The following is a 25,114-nucleotide window of genomic DNA, read 5'->3' as shown; positions in this document are numbered from 1 at the left end:
AAAGCAGGGAGAATTCTAGCCTTGGCCAGTCTCCTTTAGGTCCTCTTTGAGGGCTCAAAAAGGGGTGAGTTGCTTCGGGCACTTCTGACTTTCAGCTTTGAGAGAGAAGATGGAAGAGACCAACTCCACTTCAGATTGCTGAAGAAGAAGATTCTGGGAAGACATGAGAAGAGCTGACAGTCTCTGTCATGTTCCTGTCCCCAGCTTGGTATGCTAGAAACTTCAGGGAGTTTCCCCTTGGATGAGATCCAGGACATTCTCTCTCGGTTAAGCTGCATTATCTTGTTCCCAGCTAGAGAGAGCCTTCACTCTGCATTGTCTGGTACATATTCTCCTGTGTATAATGCCTCTGCTTTTTGTTTTGCTATCAATTTGGATAGTTGGGTTTTCCTTGCTATTCTTTATGTGTGTTTTTTTTATTTGGTATTTGGTGGGACAGGGGTCAAGCCTTGTCTAATGGAGCTTGGAGTTCCCCTTCCTCCCAAAATGACAAAGTGATCAGAAGTTGGATGGAACCTTAGACTAATAATATTTAAGGGAATAGATAGATATACTGCTAGCCTGGGACACCCTTTCAGAGTGGCCTCCAGCCACAACTTCCTGCTTCCCCTCCTGGCAGAAATTAAAGTCTCCCTTGGAGAAGGGTCAGGATTCAAAGAGGTTCAAAGGCCTCCCTTTGAATCACACAACTACACCCCTTGTCACACATGGGGTCTCTCTACACCTGGGGACCTTTCACTCTTGCTACATCCAGTTAACTTGGGGGAAAAGATGCTATGTAATAGGACAGGCTGGGACACTCTGCATAGAGCTGGGCCCATGGTAAACAGAAAAGTTTTGATCCTTTGGTCCCAATGACTGGCTCTATGGTGAATAATCTTCAACAGAATGTCTGAGTCTCAAAGAATCTCCAATCCCCAGTAGGTTATAAAATAGCTGAAGGGTGGTTCTGCTCTCTTGTTTCATGATCACATCACTTTGTCAGCTTTCCCTTAGAGTTCCAGAGAGTGAGGGAATGGATTTCTTTTCCTATCCCTCCAGCAGAAATTGAGGCTCTATGCTCATGGTAATCGAGGACTTGTGCTTATCTGGAAGGTTGCCCCTTGTGCCCCTTGTGCCCCTTGTGCCTTGAGCACAGGTCTGTAAGCAGCAGGCAGCAATCCTGAGAGATGGATGTTTTAATTTTGGTAATTACTCCACAAGCCTTCAGGGTCCCTGAGTTGGTTCTGGCTGCCTGGTGAGAGGTCTTCCTTGAAACTTGAACCACTTCTTGAAGATGACTACTGAAAGAATCATTCTGCACCTAAAAACAAAACAAAACAAACAAAAAAACCCAACAACTAAAGAAAGAGCTATCTGTCTGGCTACTCAGGAGAACTCAACTTCGTGAGTAACTCAGATGGTTCAGTTCTGAAATGAAAGTCAAGTGTCTGTTCAGCAATCTCACAAAATGCCTTTATATCTGAAGGGAAATTATAAGGATGTGATGGGTTCTTGTTTGTATTTTAAGTATATGTTCATAGATAAATAGGCGCAGTTAGGCAGCGTAGTGGATAGAGCCTGGAGTCAGGAAGACTCATCTTTGTGAGTTCAAATTCAGCTTCAGACATCTACTAGTCATGTGACTCTGGGCAAGTCACTTAACCCTGTTTGCCTCAGCTCCTTATACATAAAATGAGCTGGAGAAGGAAATAACAAACTACTCTAGTATCTTTGCCAAGAAAACCCTAAATGGGGTCACAAAAAGCTAGACACTACTGAACAACAACAACAATAGACAAATACATATAGCTTGTATTAAGTGCTTAGTGTGTGTTGGACACTGTGCTAAGTAGAAGTCTTTTATGTTTTTAAGCATTTTGGCGGTATGTGGTAGAGGAAATAAATAGCTGTCCTCTATCTGATATCTATTTTGTACATTGAGTAGCTTTTCTAGAAGGGGCCCTGTTAATCCCTTTTGAGGAGACTTGAGAAATGAGTCATACCTAAGCTTTGTTTAGAAATTTTCCCTAGTATTCTCCATTTTTTTTTTGTCGGGGTAATGAGGGTTAAGTGACTTGCCCAGGGTCACACAGGTGGTAATTGTCAAGTGTCTGAGGTCATATTTGAACTCAGGTCCTCCTGAATCCAGGGCCTGTGCTTTATCCACTGCACCACCTAGCTGCCCCCAAGTGTTCTACTTTGGGAATGAATAAAAGTATAATGAACCAGGGAAAGAAATGCCTGTATTCTTTTTTGGGGGGATCAGGTCACCCCCAGGATGAATTGAGGCTCCATGTCATTCCAGACAGGAGTGACTGGGGTCATGAATCATATATGTTCTCTGCAATGAATTTCTTTTTTTTTTTTGGTGCAGGGCAATGAGGGTTAAGTGACTTGCCAGGGTCACACAACTAGTTAGTAAGTGTCAAGTGTGTGAGGCCAGACTTGAACTCAGGTCCTCCTGAATCCAGGGCCAGTGCCCTGCCCCATGCAATGAAAATTAATGTCTAATACCCAGCAAACTATGCTAGTAGATAATTGTAAAACATTAACCCTTCAGGGCTGTGGTAGGCATAGCAACCACTAAGGTCCTATCATGTAGGCTGGCCTAGTTTTTCCCTAAAAAGCAGAGCAGTCAGGGGGCGGCTAGGTGGCAAAGTGGATAAAACACTGGCCCTGGATTCAGAGTACCTGAGTTCAAATCTGGCCTCAGACACTTGACACTTACCAGCTGTGTGACCCTGGGCAAGTCACTTAACCCCCATTGCCCCGTAAAAAAAAAAAAAGCAGAGCAGTCATGACAAACCTAAATAGAAATGGAGGCCACTAACTCATATATAAGGATCCTTGAAGGCCTCCTATTGATTTAGAAAACCACATATTAATTTTATTTATGTTTTATTATATTTTATTTATTTTGTTAAAATATTTCCCAGTTACTTTTTAATCTGGTCCATGCAGCACTTGGGAGCATTGTGGAATGCATGTTTGATACCTCTGCATGTACGAATGCAAGCAGGCAACCGAACCTTGCCCTCAAGGAGATCACTTTCTAATGAGGGAAGATAGCATGCAAATGGGAAATAGAAAATAGCTTGGGGAATAAGTGTACACATATACTTATTACACATATGTATACACATACATATACAGATGGTAGAAGTGTAGGAGCCATGGCCTAGGGGAGGTGAGGTAGAGACCTGGGCCCTAGCAAGATAAGGAAACAATTCACCTGTTAGAATTGGGGGTCATTCCAGAGGCAGAATACAAGGTTCTGGTGGGAAATGATGGTTGGTGTGGCACAGACATGGCTTAGAAGAGTAGTCAAGTAATTTGTCCGAGCAATTTTGGAACTCTCCTCTACTAAATATGAGAGATTTTGGAGAGGAAATAGAGGAGAATTTTTTTTTCACAGTCTTCTCAAGATTCTCTAAATTTAACCATTTTATCACTTTTATGATGCAATAATATTCCATTACATTATTATACCATAATTTGCTGAGCCATTCCACAATTGATGAGTACTCCTTTGGTTTCTGGTTCTTTGCTACAATAAAAGAAGCTGCTTTCATACAGTTGAGTCCTTTCCCTCTGTCTTTGATCTCGTTAGGGGGTAAACGTCTACTAGTGGTATGTCTTGATCAAAAGGTATGCATAGTTTATTGACTTTAGAGGCATAGTTTCAAAATTCAGAGTTCTACCAACAGTTCATTAATGTATCCATCTTTCATATCCCTAGAGAAGAAAACTTAGAAGAGACTCTAATGAGCTCTATTTCTTCTACACTTTGATTTAGGTAGAAGGATCTACTTTGTAGAATAGTTCATAGGATTTATAGTTGGTAGGGACTTTAGAGGTCCTCTTACCTACCCCTAAAGCCTACAGCAGTTTTATAGATGAAGGAATAGAGAATTAGAAAGGGAAAGTGACTTGTTGAAGGTCACAGCTATTTAAACACAGCTAGGATTCCAAACCAGGTCATCCAACTTAAAATTCAGTGTGCTTTCCACTCTACCATAAGTTGTCTTGTATACAGGAAGGAATGAGGGACCAAAGAGAAGATAACATGTGAGACTGTGGAGGTAAAAATGGCAATTGAAACCATGTGAGTAGATGATTCACTAGGAAAATTTGCTTAGGAGAAAAGCCAAGGAAGCTGATCAAGTCATTATCATCCTTTTCTATTGATCATTTCTGTATCATTTTAAGTTTGATTTATAATTCAGTCTGCCATCCTGAAAGAAAATGGCAGTCAATAAAAGTTTTCAAGTAGGCATCTCTTTTGTAATTTTACATTTTTTTTATGACCTTTATTTAAAAAGGGGTAACAAGTATATGATTACCCTGATTGAGACTTTCAGGTCAGAATAATTTATAGGTATGGAATCAGAAAAATAGGCAAGAAAGAGAACTTTCCATAGATCACAAAAGCCAATTAGTTGTAAAAGTAGAATTAAAATTCATAGCATCTACTGTGAGTGCCTCCCCTCTCCACATCCTCTCCATTATCCTTCATCGTAAAGCACATCTAAATCATGAGAGGGTTCATTTCTCTCTCTTCTTTTCTTTTTTTTGGCTGGGCTTAAAAAACAAAAAACAAAAGCCCCTCTTCATTGTTTCCAGTTCTAATTAGACTGTAATACCGTCTGGGATTTAGCATTTTTAAAAATGTGCAGTTGAGAGATGCCAAATAATACCTCATGCAAACCAGATGGTACAATAGCAACTTTGTCTTTTTTATTCTGGCAGGAAAATAGGACTGTGAATAGTTTGAAACTTATGTGAACAAATTAAGTCCCACGAGCCTTTCAGAGGCATTAAAATTCCACCAATCTACCCACCTAGTTTTTTAAAAATTTTTTTAATATGAAAGGGAAAAAAAGAATGGGTAGGCAATGGTAATGATGGGAGGAAAAAGTGTCTTTTTACATCCTTTTAATAGGAAAACAAGCCAGTTATTCCTAGTGTCTGAAATCTTGTGAGCAAGAAAAGTCTTATTCAAGTTGGCTGAAACAGTTTTGGTCCATTGGTAAAAAGGAAAAAAGAGATCTAGCAGTCATTTTCTGGAGAGTTCATTTGATAACAATGTGCTTATCTGAACAGATAATGAGATTTTATAGGACCATGCACAAGTTCACAACAGATTGTAAGGTAGAAAAGAGATGTATTGTTTGGGCTTTCCAAGGTTCCTGTGGGTCAAGTTGTAACAGGGAGTTTTTTGAAACTCCCTTATTTCCTTGTTGGTTTTTGCCTTAAATAAAATACAAAACCAAGACAACATTCATTGAAAATGGTTTGTGAAAGGCAGATCTCTTCCCATCACCTTTTTCCTTATTAAGAAAATATGTGTGGGTTTCTACTCCATGCAAGCAAGTTTCTTTTATAATTAGAAATGAATAGTTTTAGAGACCAGAGAAAAACTGCTTGTTGAAAACCAGATCTCTTGAGGGGAAGAGAGAGTCTACTTATTACATGAATATATGTGTTTCTGGGCCACCCAAGCCACTAAATTTCTCTTGCAATTAGCAGTGAATGGCTTTAGAGAACAAAGAGGGAAAAGTCTAGTTGGAAGTTTGCTAGCAAGTTTTTCTCAGGATGGATTAGAAATTTGTACACACGTGAATTTGTAATGCCCCTTGTTTTCTTCTCTCTGCCCTTCTCACCCTCCACCTAAATGACCACACAGGAATAGAATATCTTGCAGTTCCTAATCAAATAATTTTACTGCTGCTACTTTCAGTCAATTAGAATTGGACTCTTTCGTATATCTGACCCAGAATGTACATGCTCAGACCTGCTGTCTTTCATTTAGTTATATTTGCAGGAGGAACTGCAAATCTGTGGGAATAAAACCCCCTGCAAACCAAACCCTGAATTGAAAAAAGTTATTGCTGGCACAATGGAGGAGGTACCAACCGAGGAAATTTTAGAACCTACCAAGATGGGATCACTTAAGGACAACTGATCCTCTTTTTTTTTAAACCCCTCTCTATGGCCAGAAGTGGCATGAAGAATATTAACAACCTATCCCATCAGGCAGGGTTGGCCAAGCTATGATAATAAAAACAAGAACAACAAGAATAGCATTTATATAGCACCTATTTTGTGCCAGGCACTGTCCTATATTCTTTACAAATATTAACTCATTTGATCCTGTCAACAAAACCAGGTGGTAGGCACTATCATGATCCCCATTTTACAGTTGAAGAAACTGAGGCAAAGAGAAGTCAAGTGATTTACCTACCCAAGGTCACACAGTAAGCATCTGAGGCAAGATTTGAACTCAAGTCTTCCTGACTCCAGGCTCAGAGTTTTATCTACCATGCCACCCAGATGACTCAAAAGAATCCTAGAACAGCTTTTCAAAGCACAGAGGAGGTAAGTGAATATCAGAACTAGGAAGAGATAGCAGAATACTGACCAAATAAAAGACTCAGTCTAACTAAAGATCCAGAAAGAAATTGAATGCTATAAAATTATAACAACCAAGCTTGACTCCAAAGAAGAGATATAACAAGGGCATTTCCTTACCTTTTTTGAAGAAGTGGGGGATTATGGGTTAGAAATAATACTGATGTTGGACTTTTCCCCATTGTGTTGCTTTGTTGAACTGATGTCTCTCTAGCTTTACAAAAATTTTTGTTATAAGGGATGGCTCTCTGTGAAGGGGAGGAGTAGTGTAAAAAAAGATACCAATAAAATTTATTTTTGAAAGAAGAAATGCAAAAGAAATTCTGACATTTTAATTGTTTGAAAAAGGAGAAATGGGGGCAGCTAGGTGGTGCAGTGGATAGAGCACTGGCTCTGGAGTCAGGAGGACCTGAGTTCAAATTTGGCCTCAGACACTTAACACTTACTAGCTGTGTGACCCTGGGCAAGTCACTTAACCCCAATTGCCTCACTAAAGGGAAAAGAAAGAAAGAAAGAAAGAAAGAAAGAAAGAAAGAAAGAAAGAAAGAAAGAAAGAAAGAAAGAAAGAAAAAGGAGAAATATTGGAATAACAACAAGAAACTACACAAATTAAAAAAAAAAGAAATAAGAAAATTTAGAATGGAAATAAGGATAGAAAATAGGTCTGAGATTAGCGAATAAACCAGAGCTTCTAAATGAAGAATTCAGTAAAACAAATGAGCAAGTAGGTAATTAATAAATGTTTACTGGTAAAATCCAGTTTGATAGATAAGGCCCTATATATCCCCCCCTCCCCCCCGCCAGGATGCAAGTATACAAAAAACCCCAGACATTGAACATTCCCTCTTCAGCCTTTTCCTGAAATGGTACTGTTAGAATTAAATTTTCCTAAGACTTAGATGAACTGATGCTGAGTGAAGTGACCAGAACCAGGAGAACATTGTACAGCAACACGGTGCAGTGATCAACTATGATAGATTTAGCTGTTCTCAGCACTATAATGATCAAAGACAATTCCAAAAGACTCATGATGGAAAATGCTATTCCCATGCAGATAAAGAACTATAGAGTCTGAATGCAGATTGAAGTGTATTATTTTTACTTTTTTTCTTTTTCATAGTTTTTCTCTTTTGTTCTGACTCTTCTTTCACAACACGACTAATGTGAAAATATGTTTAACATGATTGTATATGTAGAACCTATATCAGATTGCTTGCTATCTTAGGGAAAGGGAAAGGGAGGAATGGGGAGGAAAAATTTGGAACTCAAAATCTTATAAAAATGAATGTTGAAAACTATCTTTACATGTAATTGGAAAAAATACTATTAAGTAAAAAATGGAATTAAATTTCCCCTTTCTCTTCTCATTTCTGGTTCCCTGTTCTCTGTTTATCCTTCCTCATTGGGCAATTTTGTAAATACTCTCATTTTACGAATTCTATAGATAACAAGGTAGCCTTACAAGGTATCATATTGGTTCTTTTCTCAAACAAATCTATAAGTTTGAGCCTGAGGGTTTCTGTCAACTGAAGTATGAATCTTTCCTCCTCTCCCTTCTGCTTAGTGCTGCCTACTTCAGGCATAGAGTTTCTACATCAAGACTTCCCTGGAATCAACTATTTTCTTCCTTCCCTTATGAGTAGCAGTAAAGTTTATTAAAATTAGCTTTGTGTGGGATGATGCTTTTCATTTAGACTATCCTACAATACAAAACCACAGACAATAAAAAAATTTCCATAAAGCAATAGAAGCTGTAAAAAGAGGAATGAAAGATTTGGAATTCAAAAATATAGATAGGGAAATTTTGAGTCAAAGGACACCATCATTGGCAGAATTCATATTTTGTAAAAGTCAAGCTGACCTTGAGAAAAGGACTCAGATAATGTGAGGATCATTGATATCCTGGAAAACTATTATTGATTAGAAAAGTCTGAATACAGCACTGTAGAAAGAATGCATTAAAGTTATCTAGAAATAGTGAAAATGGATGGCAGAGCTCTGATCAATAAAAAATCTTGGAGCACAGAAAATTCAATCTTTAATCACTGGGCAACATAGTAGTTAAACACCAATATTTCAATGTCCAACAACAGATATTGCAGTCAGAAAAGAGAGAAGTTTTTAGTTGCTAAGAAAAATCTATTCAAATAACCTCTGAAATATGCTATACCCTCCCCACCCCCCACAAAAGGCAATCATTAGGATTCACCCCCAAATAACATATCCTGCAACGTGGAGCATATTCATCAATAAGAAAGATAGACTTCTAACAGAGAAAAATAAAAAGAGACTGTAAAAAAACTACTATAGATGCTTTTCTGTTGTTTCATTACATTCATTTCAGGATATTTCCTTCTCCAACCCTTTCCCTTTCAAAGCCTTCCCAAAGAAAGATATTTTCATCATTCTTTCATAAGAAACTAGAGACAAACAGGTTGTTTGGTTGATAAATACTTCAAATAGGGGAAATGCAAGAAAAGTAAATACAAGAACAAAGAAATCCATGTTATTTACATACTCGTGGTTTGGGGGCAAGATTCAGATATTGTTTTTGTCTTTTTGGGGGGAGGGAGCAGGGCAATGAGGGTTTAAGTGACTTGTCCAGGGTCACACAGATAGTAAGTTTCAAGGGTCTGAGGCCAGAATTGAACTCAGGCCCTCCTGAATCCAGGGCCATTGCTTTATCCACTGTGCCACCTAGCCGCCCCTGTTTTTGTCTTTAAAAAACTTTACATTGGTTGAGAGACAAAGAGGCATTATCTAGAGAAAAAAGAAGTCAAAATCAGAAAGATACCAAGTTTAACATTCTACAGATTAAGTTTTTTCATAAATGAATCAACATTTTTCCTGGATTCCTCCTTCATTCCTAAGTTAGTCCTAATAAATTTACCCTGCCCTAGCAGAATTTATTCCTCTTTGCAACTAAATGACTCAATCATTTTAGCTACTCCTCCTACTATTTACATGGCAACCAGGAAAGGTATCAAAGGGCAGCTTTCATCTCTAATTATTGTTGGGAGGTAGCTGAGAATGGAAGATACGTGAAGTCTAGAAGCAGCCCCTTAGAATAAGTCTTCTTTGTGACAATGAAATCTGGGGGCAGAGATGACAGGAGAGAGGAAAGCATAGTTATAGACTTTAAAAGGACACTTTCCCAATAAAATCTGGAGAGTAGTGCTCGATTATATGATGATGATGACTGTCTTCTATTGTTCAGTGACTATATTGCCTATGTCACCTTTATGATAATTAGCTAGTGACTTATCTACTGTTTCAGTTCCCATTCCCGTGCCACCCCCCCAACTGTGAAATACTTGGGAGTATGAGGGAAATAAAATAACCAATAGCACAGCCATTCTGGAAATAAAAATGTCCACTTTCAGATCTAAGCACTTTCCTGGTTTCCTCCCAGGGACGCTGACAGGTGATGAGCTTTGCCCTCAGATTTCTACCTTGTTGAAGGTGGAACAGCAGCTTATAGTCACTGATTAACCCTCTCCATTGAGGCAGGGCTGCTGGGTAGGCTATTTTGCCTGGCAGAACACTTAGGACACTCTATGAGTGCTGAGTGGGGTAAGGGAAGAGCTTAATTTAAAATGTCAACCCGGTACCACCAGGCCACAACTGATGGCTACCTGGAAATTCTGAAAGAGGCTACCAAGAGGGATCTCAATCTTTCTGATGAAGATGGCATGACCCCCACACTCCTGGCAGCCTACCATGGCAACTTGGAAGCCCTGGAGATCATCTGTAGCAGGGGGTAAGTTTAGGCTATAGATTGTGAGAAAGGCCAAGTTACCTGGGGAATTTTTTTCATAGGGAAGTAATGTGAATGGCACTCAGGGCAAATCCTATGGCTTTTTCCTGAAGTCTTTAAACAATTATCTCCTTGGGAAAAAAGGAAATCCTATAGTTAGCACCCCTTCCTTGTGTTGTACGATACTGAATGACAGGCCTATCTCAATAATAATGAGCATGATGATAATAATAGACATAGATAGATAGATAGATAGATACAGAAATGCAGGGTTGTTGTTTTTTTAAAAAACCAATGAGCTGACACTAGGGGTTTTTTTGTTTTGTTTTGTTTTGTTTTTGTTTTTGTTTTTTTGCCATTTAGCATGGAGCAGGATGACCTGGGTTAAAATGGAAAGAAAAACAAAAAATAAGTTTCTGACTATTATAAGCTAGAGACATTGGAATGGGTTGCTAAGGATAAATGCATAATCATCTTTGTTGAAGATTTTCAAGTGGACCAATTCCATGTATTTGGCATGGTTTTAAAATGCAGTTTAAATGGGTGGGAATTGGGGGTAGGGGAGAAGTGATTCTATTATTTTATGAATCCTTTACCCCAAAGTAAATGCTCAACCTTTAAGAAGTTCTATTTCCAAGAATATTACCAATATAAATTCCAGTTTATAGAATTTTTCTTTTCTCTTCACCTATGAAATCTCAGCATGAAGGGTTTTTTTTTCCTTGAAGATCTGGTTCCCTATCACTGTAGTAAGACCAAGTTTCAAGGTTGGGCCATAAGCTTATTTATGAGCTGTAGTTTAATAAGCTATAGCTAGGATTTTGAGTTTACCTGACTATGGAAATGCTTCATCCAACATAGGTCTAAACAATGATCTCTCTTTGCTCTAATTGAGGCATTAGTAATCTGCTTAATACTGAGGACCATTAATAGGACTAAGAAATGTGGAGGTGGGGGTGTGGAATAAAGGGGTGGGAGAGAGGTAGAGAGAAGGCATAAGCAGAAAAGGAGGAAGGAAATGGAAAAGATGCTTATTATGGGGAATGTCAGGGTCAAGGCCAGTCCCTAGACAGAGTTGTGAAGTTAGCAAAATTTAATGTGTTCTATTCAACTTTGACATCAACACCCCCTTCCCCAGGTCCCAATTATGGGGAAAATTCTCCCCTAGTTTGCTACTCTCCTGCTGTTCCCTGACTCCCTCACCCCTAAACTTTCTCTACTTATCTTCTCTTTGAAATTTACTTACCATTTCTCATTAGGTTCAAAGATGATCTAATAAACTAGCTTTACCCAATGTGTTCATGGATGAGGGCTTGAAAGTCATTCCCAGGTAAACTACCTTAATGGTAGCCCTTTCCAATTTTGTCCTCTACTCCATTTATAATCCACAGGTGGTGATTACAAACCCGAAAGGTAAGAATAGTTTTAGGCAGTGAGCGTTCCATATGCCTGTAGGATGGTGCCTACCTACTTATTTACATATAGGGTTAACCTTGAGCAGAATGCCATCAATAATTTCTTCAGAATCCAGTTTATCTACCCTACTCCAAGTGCAGAAAAGAATCATATGGCTACTCAAGGTAAGGTTACCACAGAATCCCTTGCATTTTACTCAAGAAGCTCACTAATTCTCAGTGAATAATAGAACAAGGTTCAAAAGCCAGTCTCTGCCAAAAAGGATTATTCACTTAGAAAAAGAAAGGAGACCTTGCCAAAATATCAGAACACTGGTTAGCCAACACAGCATAATTCTGTCAGATTGAGTGAAGGGTGCTATGGGATGATTGGTAGGAATGGGGAAGATGCTCTTTCATGATGTTATTCAGGTCAGAGAAGAAAACTAGGGGAAAAGAGTTGGAACCTAAGCCAGATACTTTCAAAAGCTGCCAGTCTCAGTACAATACATGACAGGGTTGGGATTAACATGGGGAGTTGTAGTGGAGAGATGGGAATGGGGAAGGAAAGGAATGTAAAAAAGGGAAGAGAAAAAACACACTCTAAATTTCACTCCACAGAGATCTTTAAGAATTATAGAAACAAAAAAACAAACAAAAAAAATTGTAGAAACAGCTGCCCAGGATAATTTATGTATAATCTTTCCTAGAAGCAAGGGGTTAAACTAGATGGCCTTGAAGGTTTTCCTTTTCAGCCTCAGAATTGAATAAGTAGATTCTTGGTTCTTCTATAATGTGCTGGAAAACATGAATGTGGCTCAGTGCCCAACCCTTTTTGATGCAGGCAGCCCTTGCCACTGTCTGATGGACCAAGGGACCAATAATGAGATTGTTTTATCATCCCAAACAATTAAGTCCTATCACCAACCCAGCATATGTGGCCCAACAGAGATGTCCCAAGGGAGCTCAGCTCAGCTACATGCATGTTCCATGGGATGGCCACCATTGCATATTTAAATATAGAACTGAATAGTATCTATCTTGACAAGCTTACTATAAACAAAATCGAAATAAATTGCAGCTAAATAGAAGGATGGTTCATAGGCATTCCTTGGAAAGACAAAGGAACCGGCAGTTGGTTTTATTAGGCATCCCAAAACGATAAGAAACATCAATACATAGAATATTTAGTCATCTAATATGATGCTCATGATATGTATTTTCAAAAAGACCACTATGAAAATAATCATAACATATACTAATATTTATTGTGTGGAATGAAAAGGTAGAAAAATTATATGATGAACTTGATAAGATCTTCCAAATTAAATCAGCACACACTTGGACACTTAATCACTTCAATGCAAAGGTAGGACTAGGTAACAATAGCAAGAAATACATTGGGGGGAAAATGGACCAACAAAAAAGAATGAGAGAATCCAAAGAAGCCTTAAGCCTACATGCCAAGATTATTTTCTTAAGTGAAAGAATTATTAAGCTCTAGACATGCCGAGCACCACACAGCAACACAAAAAATTGATTATCTTTTTAACATCTAGAAATGATTCATTTTGAGTGTGTGAGTCATCCCTGCCCAGTCAGACTATGGACTTGTGAGAACAAAGACAAAAATTAATACAAAGCAAGAAGAAAGAATAAAATGAAATAAAATATATGGTATACAATTGAAACAATTTAATCCTGACCTATACAAACAAGTTATTGATAACGAGAAAGGGGTGATAATGGTAGAGAGGGCATTGTCTCAGACAGGCACTTCATACATTAGTTTAATTCATACAAATTAATGACAAAATGGAGACTCAAAGAGCCTAAAAGGTGCTGTAGTCAGCAAACTCTTGATTTTTTTCACCAAAGAGAAGGAAATAGGAGTCAAAGGAAACACCAACAAAATAAAACTCATTTGTAAAACCTTGTGTAGAGGGATGATGGAAGATTATAAGCAGTATCCACTGATAAATCAGAGAGAAACGGTGAAGGTTATGGGAGAGAAACAATATAGACTAGAACCAATTTAAAGAAAGTTTGACAATAGATCTAATCAAATTCATCCCAAGAAAATTTAGAGATGAAAAAGGATAGAGAACAACAAATAAGAAAATGGAAACAATTTATAAGGATTGTTTGTTTTGTTTTGTTTTGTTTTGCAGCACAATGAGGATTAAATGACTTGCCCAGGGTCATCCCGTATCAGGATTTTTTTATAACGTGTTTCCATCAATAACGATAGGAGAACCATCACACTTGTACTCATAGGGGAGGTAGAAATGGTACTAAAGAGAAGCAAGGTGGGAAAAGTAACTGGATTGGATCAAATATACATAGAGGAAATTTATGCTGTAAGTGACACAATTATGAAGACAGTATGTGAGCAATTCACTGAGTATCTATAGGCAGGGAAGATACCAAAGACAGGGCTACTTTTTGCTTCTATGAGAAAAGTGTAAGAAGAGAGAAGAATTGAATCCAGATGAGGAGGGGAACATTGGTCAGGTGTCTTGAAAGGGTTTTGACCACTGAGATATGTCAGAGGTTAAATTTGGCAAGAAAAAAATTTGTGAAATGGGATAAAATAAGGAAAGCTTTAAGAATAGTCTCCAAGCCTACATGCTGATCCACATTCTATTTCTGGGTTGAAAAAAAGAGCATGGTCAAGGACAGTTAAATAGGATATGATAATGATAATGCTACTAATAATTGCTAGGATTTATATAGTGTTTTAAGGTTTGCAAAATATGTTTCATCCTCACAATAACCTTGGAAGGTTTGTTGTTCAGTCATTTCAGTTGTGTCTTACTCTTCTTGACACCATTTAGGGTTTCCTTGGCAAAGACACTGGAGTGGTTTGCCATTTCTTTCTCCAGCTCATTTTACAGATGAGGAAATAGGTCAACAGGGTTAAGTGATTTGCCCAGGATCACATAGCTGGTGAGTGCCTGAGGCTGAATTTGAACTCAGGTTTTTCTGACTTCAGGTCTAGCACTTTATCCACTTTGTCACCTAGCTGTCCTCCTGGGATATAGGTGCTTTTGTTATTCCCGTTTTACAGATAAAGAAACTGAGGCAGACAGAAATTAAGTGATGCCCATGATTGCTTAGCTAATTACTGTTTGAGGCTAGATTTGAACTTAGGTATTCCTGACTCCAAGGACACTAGTCTATCCCCCATGCCACTTAGCAGTGGCATAAGATTAGGTAGTAAAATCTGAAGAATTATCAAATTTAAAAAGGATAAGGAAAAAGTAGTTTCTTTTTTGTGTGTGGGTTAAGTGACTTACCCAGGGTCACACAGCTAGTGTCAAGTGTCTGAGGCTAGATTTGAACTCAGGTCCTCCTGAATCCAGAGCAGGTGCTTTATCCACTGTACCCATCTAGCTGCCCCTAAGGAAGTAGTTTCAAGATGAGGAAAGGGAAGTTAGAAAAGGTTAGTGGAACAATTAGAGAGTAAAGCAAATTAATAGAGAGGATCAGTGGGTGGGGAAAGTTAGTGAAACCTATAGAAGGTTGGTGCAAGGATAAAAAGGAGGGAGATATGGCTATGAAGTTGTTGATACTTAGGAAAGGAAGTTGAAGTAGCTAGGTGGTACAATGAAAAGAGATATGGTCCTGGATTCAGGAGGACCTGAGTTCAAATTTGACCTCAGACTTTTGCACTTACTAGCTGTGTGACCCTAGGCAAGTCACTTAACCCCATTCATTACACCACACACACACACACAGAGGAAGTTGAGTGGCATTAAATGGCTGGAAAAATTTTAAACAGGTGCTTAGAGTTGAGGAGTAAGCACTCACAAGCCATTAAAACAACAAAACAAAACAAGACTGAAATCTGAACTATTATGGAGAGTACTGTGCAGTAAGTTATAGACTATTACTACTACAGCTGAATGATCATCTGTGTTCCCAAGTGTAGGCCAGTCTCTTTCTTGGATGGTCATAGTATCATAGCTCTAAATCTAGAAGGGACTTCAGTCAGTGAACACTCTTGTTTTCAAGATGAGGAAAATAAGGCCCAGGGAAATTAAGGGCCTGCCCAAGTTCACACAGGGAATAAGTGTCAAAGAATGCCTCTCCATAGTAATAACCAGGAGAGAGACCATCCAGTAACTCAGTTCTCTGTGATTGGACCTGTGGTATTGAACATTTTAATCAATAACTCAGATCAAGTTATAGATGGCAAGTTCACCAAATCTGAAGATGACTTTGACTTTAATAGATTTCTCTCATGTAGATACTTCTCCCATTGGTTCAGATTGCAACCCCACTACATTTCTTTATCCTGTATGATTCTTGTTCATGGCTTTATATTACTTCTCCACATAGTATATATCCAACATGCTAAAGCCACCACAAATGGTCCCTGGCTATAAATTTTTTTTGGTAAGATTTCCTTTCATTCTAATGGCCAGAATGAGTGTAGGATTTAGAATCTGAAGTTATTTTTTTGGTTATTTTCAGTCATGTCTGACTCTTCATGACCCCATTTGGGGTTTTCTTGGCAAAGATACTGGACTGGTTTGCCATTTTCTTCTCCAGCTCATTTTTACAGGTGAGGAAACTGAGGTCAACAGGATGAAGTGACTTGCCGAAGGTCACATACCTAGTTAGTGTCAGAAGCCAGATTTGAACGCAGGAAGATGAGTTTTCCTGACTCCAGGCCTAGCATTCTATCCACAGAGCTACATTAGTCATCCAGAATCTGAAGACCTGGGTTCAAATCTCATCTCTGTCAAGCATCACTTGTGTGACCTGAGGCAAATTATGTAACCCTTTGGGCTTCAGTTTATCCATCTGTAAAGTGAGGGGATAGGACTCAGTGACTTCCAAAGTCTCTTCCTGCCCAATATCTATGATCCTATAACCTAAGATCCCTTCAAATTATTTGTAAGGACTTGATTATAAATAGAAATTGTAGCCTCAAGGATAAGAACTATCTCTGTACAACAGTACAGGAATGGGCAATAATTTCTAAAAATGGGGAACAATTGTTCTTAGGATGGAGTTAACTTTGAAGACAGGTATAGAAACAGAAAATTCCTTCCTTGTGGCAAAGAAATTTTAACCCAAATGTAAAACTTCACATATATCATATTGGATTTCATCTTCTTAGATTCAGCCCAATATGTTCTATTGAGACCTTTTTGGAGCCTGACTCTGCAAATGATTCAAATCTGAGGAGAGTTAACACACAATGACAAACTTTTTGATTGTTCAATGCCAAAGAGACCCTCAAATTTGTACAGTTGTGTCCCACCTTATACAACTGCATTCCTGAAAAATTTTGTATAAATTAAATTTTTGTAGGTTCAAACATTTTAAATATACTTTAGATGCTCACCGTTAAGGAATTTTGCAATAGACTCTTCTGTGAAGTGTTTAATTCTTTCACAATATGACATTTTATTTCCTGATGTGTCTGTTTTATAAATATGGAATTTTGCAAATCGGATTTCCTTAAAGCAGAGCATACTTGTATAATCATATTTGTCCTTCTTAATGCAATTTCTCCACACTGGAAATACCATTTGGAACCCCATGACATGGGAAAATCTCACTTGCCTGTGGGTTGTTTTTTTTCAAGCATTTATGATTGTACTCGACCACTGTTATCTGTTTGAGGTATTTTCTGATTTTCTTTTTAGTAGACCAAGAGAATGTTAAACCCTTTAATTTGAAATTGTAAACTTCACAAAGCTGTCTGCAGAATGGGAAGACAGATCCAATCCTTCCATTACTTATCACATAATTTTTAGGTCTATTCATTTGCCCTAAAGATTCATTTGATTTTGTATACACTCATTTTTGTGCATGTGTGTCATATTTTAGAACTGTAGAGTTGGGAGTCCATCTAGTCCAACCCCATATACATAAGGAATCTCCTCTATTACATATTCAACAAGTGTTCATCCAACCTCTGCTTGAAGACTTCCAGTGAAGAAGAGCCTGCCACTTCCTAAGGCATCCCATTTCATTTTGGATAGGTATAGTCATAACGAAGTTTTTCCTGATGTTAAACTTCAATTTTCCCTTTAGCGGTGTCTGTTCATAGCTCTTTGTTCTATCTTTTAGCAGAACAGAACAAGTCTGATCTTTCTTCCACAGGACAGTGTTTTGAATACTTGATGACAGCTCTTATGTCCTATCAGAAAACTCATTCTCTTTTCCTAGAATACACATCCTAATTTCCTTTGTCCTTTTCTTATGGGAGGCAGCTATGTGGCACAGTGTACCTGTCCTGTCCTGGAGTCAGAAAGACTTGAGTTCAAATCCAGCCTCAGACACTTCCTAGCTGTGTGATCCTGGGCAAGTCACTTAACCCTGTTTGTCTTAGTTTCCTAATCTGTAAAATGAGCTGGAGAAGAAAATGGCAAACCACTCCAGTGTCTTTGCCAAGAAAAACTCAAATGGGGTCAAGAAGAGTTAGACATGACTGAAATGACTGAACAATAAACCTTCCAAGGTTATTTTGAGGATGAAATATATTTTGCAGACCTTATCTGTAAAATGAGCTAGAGAAGGAAATGGCAAACCACTTTAGTATCTTTGCCAAGAAAACCCCAAATGGGGGTTATAATGAGTCAGACAGGACTGAAAAACAACCAAACAACAACATTCTCACAGAATATGGATTCAGGTCCCTTTGTCTTCCTGGTTGGCTTCCTCAAGCTTATCAATATTCTTCTTAAACTGTGATGCCCAGAACCTAACAAAATACTGGAGATATGGTCTTATCATGCTAAAGTACATAGAGATAGCACTTCTATATGTCTTGAAGCTATGCCCCTCTAAATGCAGTCCAAGGTCACATTAGTTTTTTTTTGGCTGCCACTTCATATTGCTGGATCATTGAGCTTACTGTCCATTAAAACCCCATGTCTTTTTTAGACAAATTGTCCAACAATTCTATACTTGTGAAGCTATTTTTTTCACCTAAAGTTAAAACTTTACATTTATCTGTATTGAATGTCATCTTATTAGAGTCAACCCAGTGCTCTAAGCTGTTGAAACCTTCTGGTATTCTGACTCTGCAGATGCTAAAAACTGGGAGGGATCGCCAACAGAACTGGGAGGGGTAGCTAGCACAGTGGATGACAAATTTGATAAATATGCCATCTATCCCTTTATCTAAGTCATTGATAAACATGATAAAAATAGCACAGGGCCAAGAACAGCCCCTGGAACATTTCAATGGACACCTTTAGACAAATTGTCATTTATTACTTTATTTCAACCAGTTTCAAATCCTTCAAACTACATTATCATTGAACCCTCATCTCTCTATCTCTTTCAAGTACACTATTTTTGGGGGGTGGGGCAATGAGGGTTAAATGACTTGCCCAAGGTCACACAGCTAGTAAGTGTCAAGTGTCTGAGGCCGGATTTGAACTCACATCCTCCTGAATCCAGGGTTGGTGCTTTATCCACTGCACTACCTAGCCGCCCCTTCTCTATCTCTTCCATAAGAGTAATATGAGATACTTTATAAAATACTTTGCTAAAATTTAGGTAAACTTTACCTACAGCATTCTCCTTGGTTCCATAGCCTTTGGGGGTAATGAAGTTAAAATAGGTGTACTTTAGACCAGGGCTTCTTAAACTTTTTCCATTTGCAACTCCTTTTTGCCCAAGAAATTTTTATGCATCTCTGGAAATATAGGTATATAAAATAGGTAAACACAAGCTTTTAGTGTTGCCAAATTTTTTGCAACCCCCACATAACATCACATGAGGTCACAACCCACATTTTAAGAAGCAGGACTTTAGACAAAGAGAGGGCTCCAACAGATAGCTTTCTAAAGTACAGGTTTGCTCATGTCTCTAGCCTCAAAGTTAAAACCAAACTCCCCATTTGGCGAGTCTATCTTTCCAGACTTGGTATTCTATATTCCAAACTGAACTGGACAGGGTAGATTTTTTGATACTTAAGTAAAACTTTACACTTATTTGCATTTTATTTTGCCTTATTAGAGTTAGCTCAGTGCTCTAGGACTGTTGGGATCATTTTGGATCCCAGTTCTTGCCATCCAGTATAGTAGCTCTCCCTCTCAACTTTGTGACATTTGTAAATTTGATGGCTACACTATTCATGCCTTTATCCAAGTCATCATTAAAATTGTTACATCTCACAGGGCCATGACCATTTAGATACCTGGATCCTTGCCCTAGAGACCTCCAGCCAAGTTTATTTTTTCACTGAACCATTAATTACTACACTTTGATCTTTTCTTATCCACAGAGTTCTTTCTTACTGCTTACAAGCATGTCTGGCCTTTCATCCAGTTCAGAATCTAACTATAACCATCTGACCCACATCTCTCTATTTTTCTTGCAGGAATAGTATGGAATCCTTTATCAAATACTCTTCTTAAATCTGGGTAAACTATATGTTTTCCTGAACCACCAGTTTAGTAACCCTGTCATAAAAGGAAATGAGATTAGTTTGGTATGACCTATCTGTGACAAAGCTGTGCTGGCTCTTTAAAATCATTGTGTCTTTGGCTTAACTATTTCTTTAAAGGATTCAACTAGAATTTTCCCAGGAATCTTTGCTCAATGAAGACTTTATTTCCTTCTTCTGGAAACTGAAATAACACTTGCCTTTCTCCAGCCCCACAGTGCCTCTCCTTTTTTTCCACTCTATTTCAAATATCCCAGACAGTGAACCAGCCATCACATCTGCCAGTTCTTTGAGTATTTCAGGACGCCCAGTTGAATTGGGCGAGGCAACATGAATTGATCAAGGGCAGTAAAGTGCCCTTTTCCTCATTCCTTACTTATCTTGAGTATCACCTCCCCTTTGGCCATTTTTGTTCTGTCATTGACAGTTCAAAGGCCATTCTCCTTTGCAAAGAAAGCCAGCACAATGAGAAATGAGCAGCTCTACTTTCTCTTTTCCCATCCATCTTCATTTCAAGCAAAAGTCCTGTCCCTTCTATCATCCTCTTTTTTTCTCAATAATATAGTTTTTTTTCTTTTCAAAACTCTACCTCTTTTAGTTGACTTGAGCTTTCTTCAGGAAATTCAGCTTTAGGACTAAGCTTTAGGACTCTTGCCACTTTTTTGCCTGGCACATAATAAGTATTAAGAAATGTTTTTTCCATTCATTTATTTTTGATTTTGTTTTGTTTTGTTTTTTGGTTCGGCAATGAGGGTTAAGTGACTTGCCCAAGGTCACACAGCTAGTAAGTGTCAAGTGTCTGAAGCTGGATTTGAACTCAGGTCCTCCTGACTCCAGGGCTGGTGCTCTATCCACTGTACCACCTAGCTGCCCCTTTTCCATTCATTTATAAGTCCATGACAAACTGTGCCCTTCCCACTTATTTTTGTCCTTTTTTCAAGCACCCTGATGGTTATTCTTTCCCCACCAAATTCTCCTGGATCTACTTCCTGTTCTGTGTTGGCCTTTGTATTAGAAAGATGGCATTTAGGGATAATTTTAGGAATGTCAGGGCCTTCCAGTCCCATCAGTGATGACCCTTATCAGCCTAATTTCATGATTGTCTATCTTCCTGAACAACACTGAAAAAATCAGAACCATCCACCATAATTGAGCTCCCTCTTCTCCCCAGGTCTACACTTCAAATCACCTTCCTATTATTCTCCACTCTTTCTTCCTTTGCTCTAGTCTGAGAAGAGCTGGCTGGCCCTTCTCCTGGCAATGCTACTTCCTCAACTCATACTCCTGATGCCATTCCCTTTAGTCACTTCTAGGAGCATATTCCTTCATTAGCCACACTCTCTCTAGTTTTCAATCTCTCCCTCATATGGTGGCTCCTTTCTTACTGCTTACAAACATGTCCAGATATCCTTCAATCTTAAAAAAAAGCCATCATTTTACTCTACTGAACATTCAAACTACCATCCTATGTTTCCTCCCATCATAGCTTAAACTATTAGAAAAAACTATCTCCATATATTACCTCCATTTACTCACTTCTCAACCACAGTACAATAAATATCTCATTTCTGATTCCATTACTCAAGGTAAACTATTTTCTCCAAGGTTAGCAATGATTTATTAATTGTCATATTTAATGACCTTTTCTCAGTCCTCATCCTTTTTGACCTCTCAGTTTTTAATAATATTGACCACTCTCTCCTCCTTAGGTTTTTGTGACTGCTTTTTCCTATTTTTTCCCTCCTTACATGGATACCGCTTAGTCTTCTTTGTTGGGTTATCATTAATGTCCCAACTCCTATGCATGGCTGAACTCCAGAGCCCTCTTCTCTTCTTTCTCTACAGTTTCTCTCAAGAATATCATTGGTTTCCCCATATGCAGTCACAACCTCTATGCAAACAACTCCCAGATCAATTATATCCAGCCCCAGTATCACTCTTGGATCCTTGGATCTCACTTCACCAGCTGCCTATTGCATATTTTGAACTGGATTTCCCATAGGCACCCTCAACTTCCATACATCTAAAATATAACTCATTATCCTTTTTCCCTAACCCTTACCCCTTCCTAATGTACCTATTTCTGTTGAAGATAACACTATCCATCTAACCATCCAGGTTGACAATCCTAGAATCATCCATCCTGAACTCTTCCCTCTTCCTTAACTCTCATACTTAATCAATTACTAATTCTTATCAATGCTATCTCCATTAATTCTCTCTTGTACATCTCTTTCTCACCACACCTGGGACCATCAACCTACTTTTGGTCCTTACCACCTCTTGCCTAGCTTATTTTGATAACCTCCTAAATGGTCTTTTAACCTCTAGCCTTCCTTCTTTCCAATCAATCTTACACATGGACACCAAATTGATATTCCTAAAGCACAGTTCTGATTACATTGCTCCCCTGTTCAGAAATTCCAGTGGTTCCTTTTTGACTCTAGAATAAAATAAAATTTCTCTCTTAAGGGCTTTAAAAGATAATCTGCCTTCAGTCTTCCTCTCTAGGTTTATCACAATACTCTCATTTACAAACTCTTAAATTCCAGCCAAACTTTTTTTGTTTAATTTTGTTTTTCCCAGCATATGACTTCCTGTCTCTCACTTCAGATCTTTGCACAAAGATTTTCCCCCCAGTCTGAAACGTATATGCGTCATCTCTCCACCTCACGGACTCTCTTTTTTTCTTCTTTCTTTCTTTCTTTCTTTCTTTCTTTCTTTCTTTCTTTCTTTCTTTCTTTCTTTCTTTCTTTCTTCCTTCCTTCCTTTCTTTCTTTCTTTCTTTCTTTCGTGGGGCAATGAGGGTTAAGTGACTTGCCCAGGGTCACACAGCTATGAAGTGTCAAGTGTCTGAGGTCAAATTTGAACTCAGGTCCTCCTGAATCCCGGGCTGGTTCTTTATCTGCTGAGCCACCTAGCTGCCCCCCTCACAGATTCTCTGGTTTATTTCAAAGTTCAACTCAAGTGCCACCTTCAGAAGAAACCTCCCCACTAGTTAGGGTCCTCCCCCTTTGGGAAAGTACTTTGTATCTATTCTATGTCCACTGTTCTGTGTTCATGCTGTTTATTACCAATAGAACATAAGCTTCTTGAGATCAGGGGCTGTTTTAGTTTTGTTTTGCATGCTTAGTACCTAGGACAGTTCTTGATACATAATAGGTGATGAGTGAATGAATGACAGGGCACTAACATGTTTCCTACACTTTCTCTTCTAGGGGGGATCCTGATAAATGTGACATCTGGGGGAAAACTCCCCTCCATTGTGCAGCCTCCAATGGACATATCCACTGTGTCTCATTTTTAATCAACTTTGGTGCCAATATATTTGCCCTAGACAATGACCTACAATCTCCACTGGATGCTGCTGCCAGCAGAGAGCAGAATGAATGTGTTAACTTGCTAGACAAAGCTGCCAGGGACCAGAGCATCCTGAACCCAAAAAAGGTGGCCAGACAGAAGGAACAGGCCCAAAGAAACGTCAGGAAGCAAATTAAAGATTGGGAAAAGCTTCAGGATAAACATCAGAATAGAATGAATCGCACATTCAGCAAGGAGAAGGCTGGGACTCTAACTTCTTCTAAGGGCACTTTTCCCAGATTATCTTCTTCAAACTCTTCTGCATTTGGGACATTCTCCAAGGGTCTGATGGATACCTTCAAGATAAGGGCTAAGAAGAATAGGAGCACAGAAGAAGACCAGATGGGAAAAGGAACAGAGAAAGAGAGCAGGAGAGGGCAGCGAAATGTGATGGAAGTATTCCAGGAAGATGAGGAAGAGTCATTCACAAATGGTTTCAAAGGCAAGATACAGCTCACTGAAGATGAGAACAGTGATGTGCAGCAAGAGTCCATTTTCAACCGTCCTGGTCTGGGCAATATTGTGTTTAAAAGAAATTCAGTCATTGAAGATATCCCAAACAGCAAGAGAGAGATAGGTTTTAATATAGTTTCTGGATTACTCCAGAAAGGAGGACCAGGAAGCACTGATGAGACTAACCCAGAGTCAGAGATAGAAGAAGGGGATGAAGATGATGTGCCTTGGAATGAGAATGAAATGGAATGGGAGGAAGATGAAGCAGATATTACCCCCCTTGAATTGTTCTTGATGTCTCAGAACCTGAGTGAGTTTATCCCCATCCTCATGAGAGAAAAAATAGATCTAGATGCCCTCTTACTTTGCTCAGATGAGGATCTCCAGAGCATTCAAATGCAGTTGGGCCCAAGGAAGAAAATCCTCAGTGCCATAGGCAGGAGGAAGCAGTTACTACAGCATCCGGGCCAGATGACTGACACAAGCCTCTGATAAATAAGTATGTCCAGGAGTAGAAGTCAAGATTATGTGGCTTTTATAATGTAGGTCTGGAAAATATCTTGATGGCAGGCCACTGCTTCTCTCTCTTTTCTTTCTATACCTAAAAAATAAACAAATAAGACCCCAAATCCAAATGGGAACCTGGAAAATCCCCCCATTGCCTTCTGGAATAATCTTCCTTTAGTTCTTCACGTCCTGAACTCTGGGAATACTCTTTCCAAATAAACCACCACTGAGCATCATGAAGAGACCAAGGGAACATGGAAATGGTTGTCTCATTTCATAAGCTACATTTTGGATTTGTTTGTTTGTTTGTTTTTGTTTTTGTTTTGTTTTATTTTGTTTTTGTGGGGCAATGAGGGTTAAGTGACTTGTCCAGCATCACTCAGCTAATAAGTATCAAGTATCTGAGGCTGGATTTGAACTCAGGTTCTCCTGAATCTAGGGCCAGTGCTTTATCTACTGTATCACCTAGCTGCCCCCACAAGATACTTTTCAAGTGTCTTTTTTGATTCATCCTCGGTAAAGGTCTAGTGAATGACAATGAAGAAAAAAAAGCTCCTTCTTTCTGGTTTCAACTTTGAAGCTGAAATAGCATTCCTCAACATATTATGACCAACTTTTTATATTCAAATTCTTCTTCTGACTATACAGAGGGGTCCCTCACCTCAACTTTGGATGATCACTTGGCATTGATATCACAGAGTGACCAACACGCACTCTGTGTCTACTAACCACCCACAACACCAAAATCACTTTCTAGCAACTAGATGATTCTGACTCTCAGAGCAAAAACCTAGATGGTGTTCAAAGTCACATTCTCTGACACTGTCTTCT

At 38.7% G+C, this 25,114-nt stretch overlaps 1 protein-coding gene across 1 annotated transcript; it reads left to right on the top strand.

Annotated features, from left to right (window-relative positions):
* Nucleotides 1–9,989: 9,989 nt before the first annotated feature.
* Nucleotides 9,990–24,650, top strand: ANKS4B (ankyrin repeat and sterile alpha motif domain containing 4B). The gene is made up of 2 exons (XM_043977697.1): nucleotides 9,990–10,153; nucleotides 23,182–24,650. The coding sequence occupies exons 1-2, from the start codon at nucleotides 9,990–9,992 to the stop codon at nucleotides 24,266–24,268; spliced, it is 1,251 nt and encodes a 416-aa protein (XP_043833632.1). The 3' UTR covers nucleotides 24,269–24,650.
* Nucleotides 24,651–25,114: the final 464 nt, after the last annotated feature.

Source organism: Dromiciops gliroides, chromosome 1 (assembly GCF_019393635.1).
Source record: "Dromiciops gliroides isolate mDroGli1 chromosome 1, mDroGli1.pri, whole genome shotgun sequence".
Lineage (NCBI taxonomy): Eukaryota > Metazoa > Chordata > Mammalia > Microbiotheria > Microbiotheriidae > Dromiciops > Dromiciops gliroides.
Note: the sequence above shows the minus strand (reverse complement) of the source record. Positions and strands in the feature narration are given on the sequence as shown.

Bases quoted from the DNA above. Each gene is read 5' to 3' on its own strand.
- ANKS4B (XM_043977697.1), top strand. From the start codon at position 9,990: ATGTCAACCCGGTACCACCAGGCCACAACTGATGGCTACCTGGAAATT. The intron at 10,154-23,181 runs GTAAGTTTAGGC...TTTCTCTTCTAG, and splicing joins GAGATCATCTGTAGCAGGGG to GGGGGATCCTGATAAATGTG.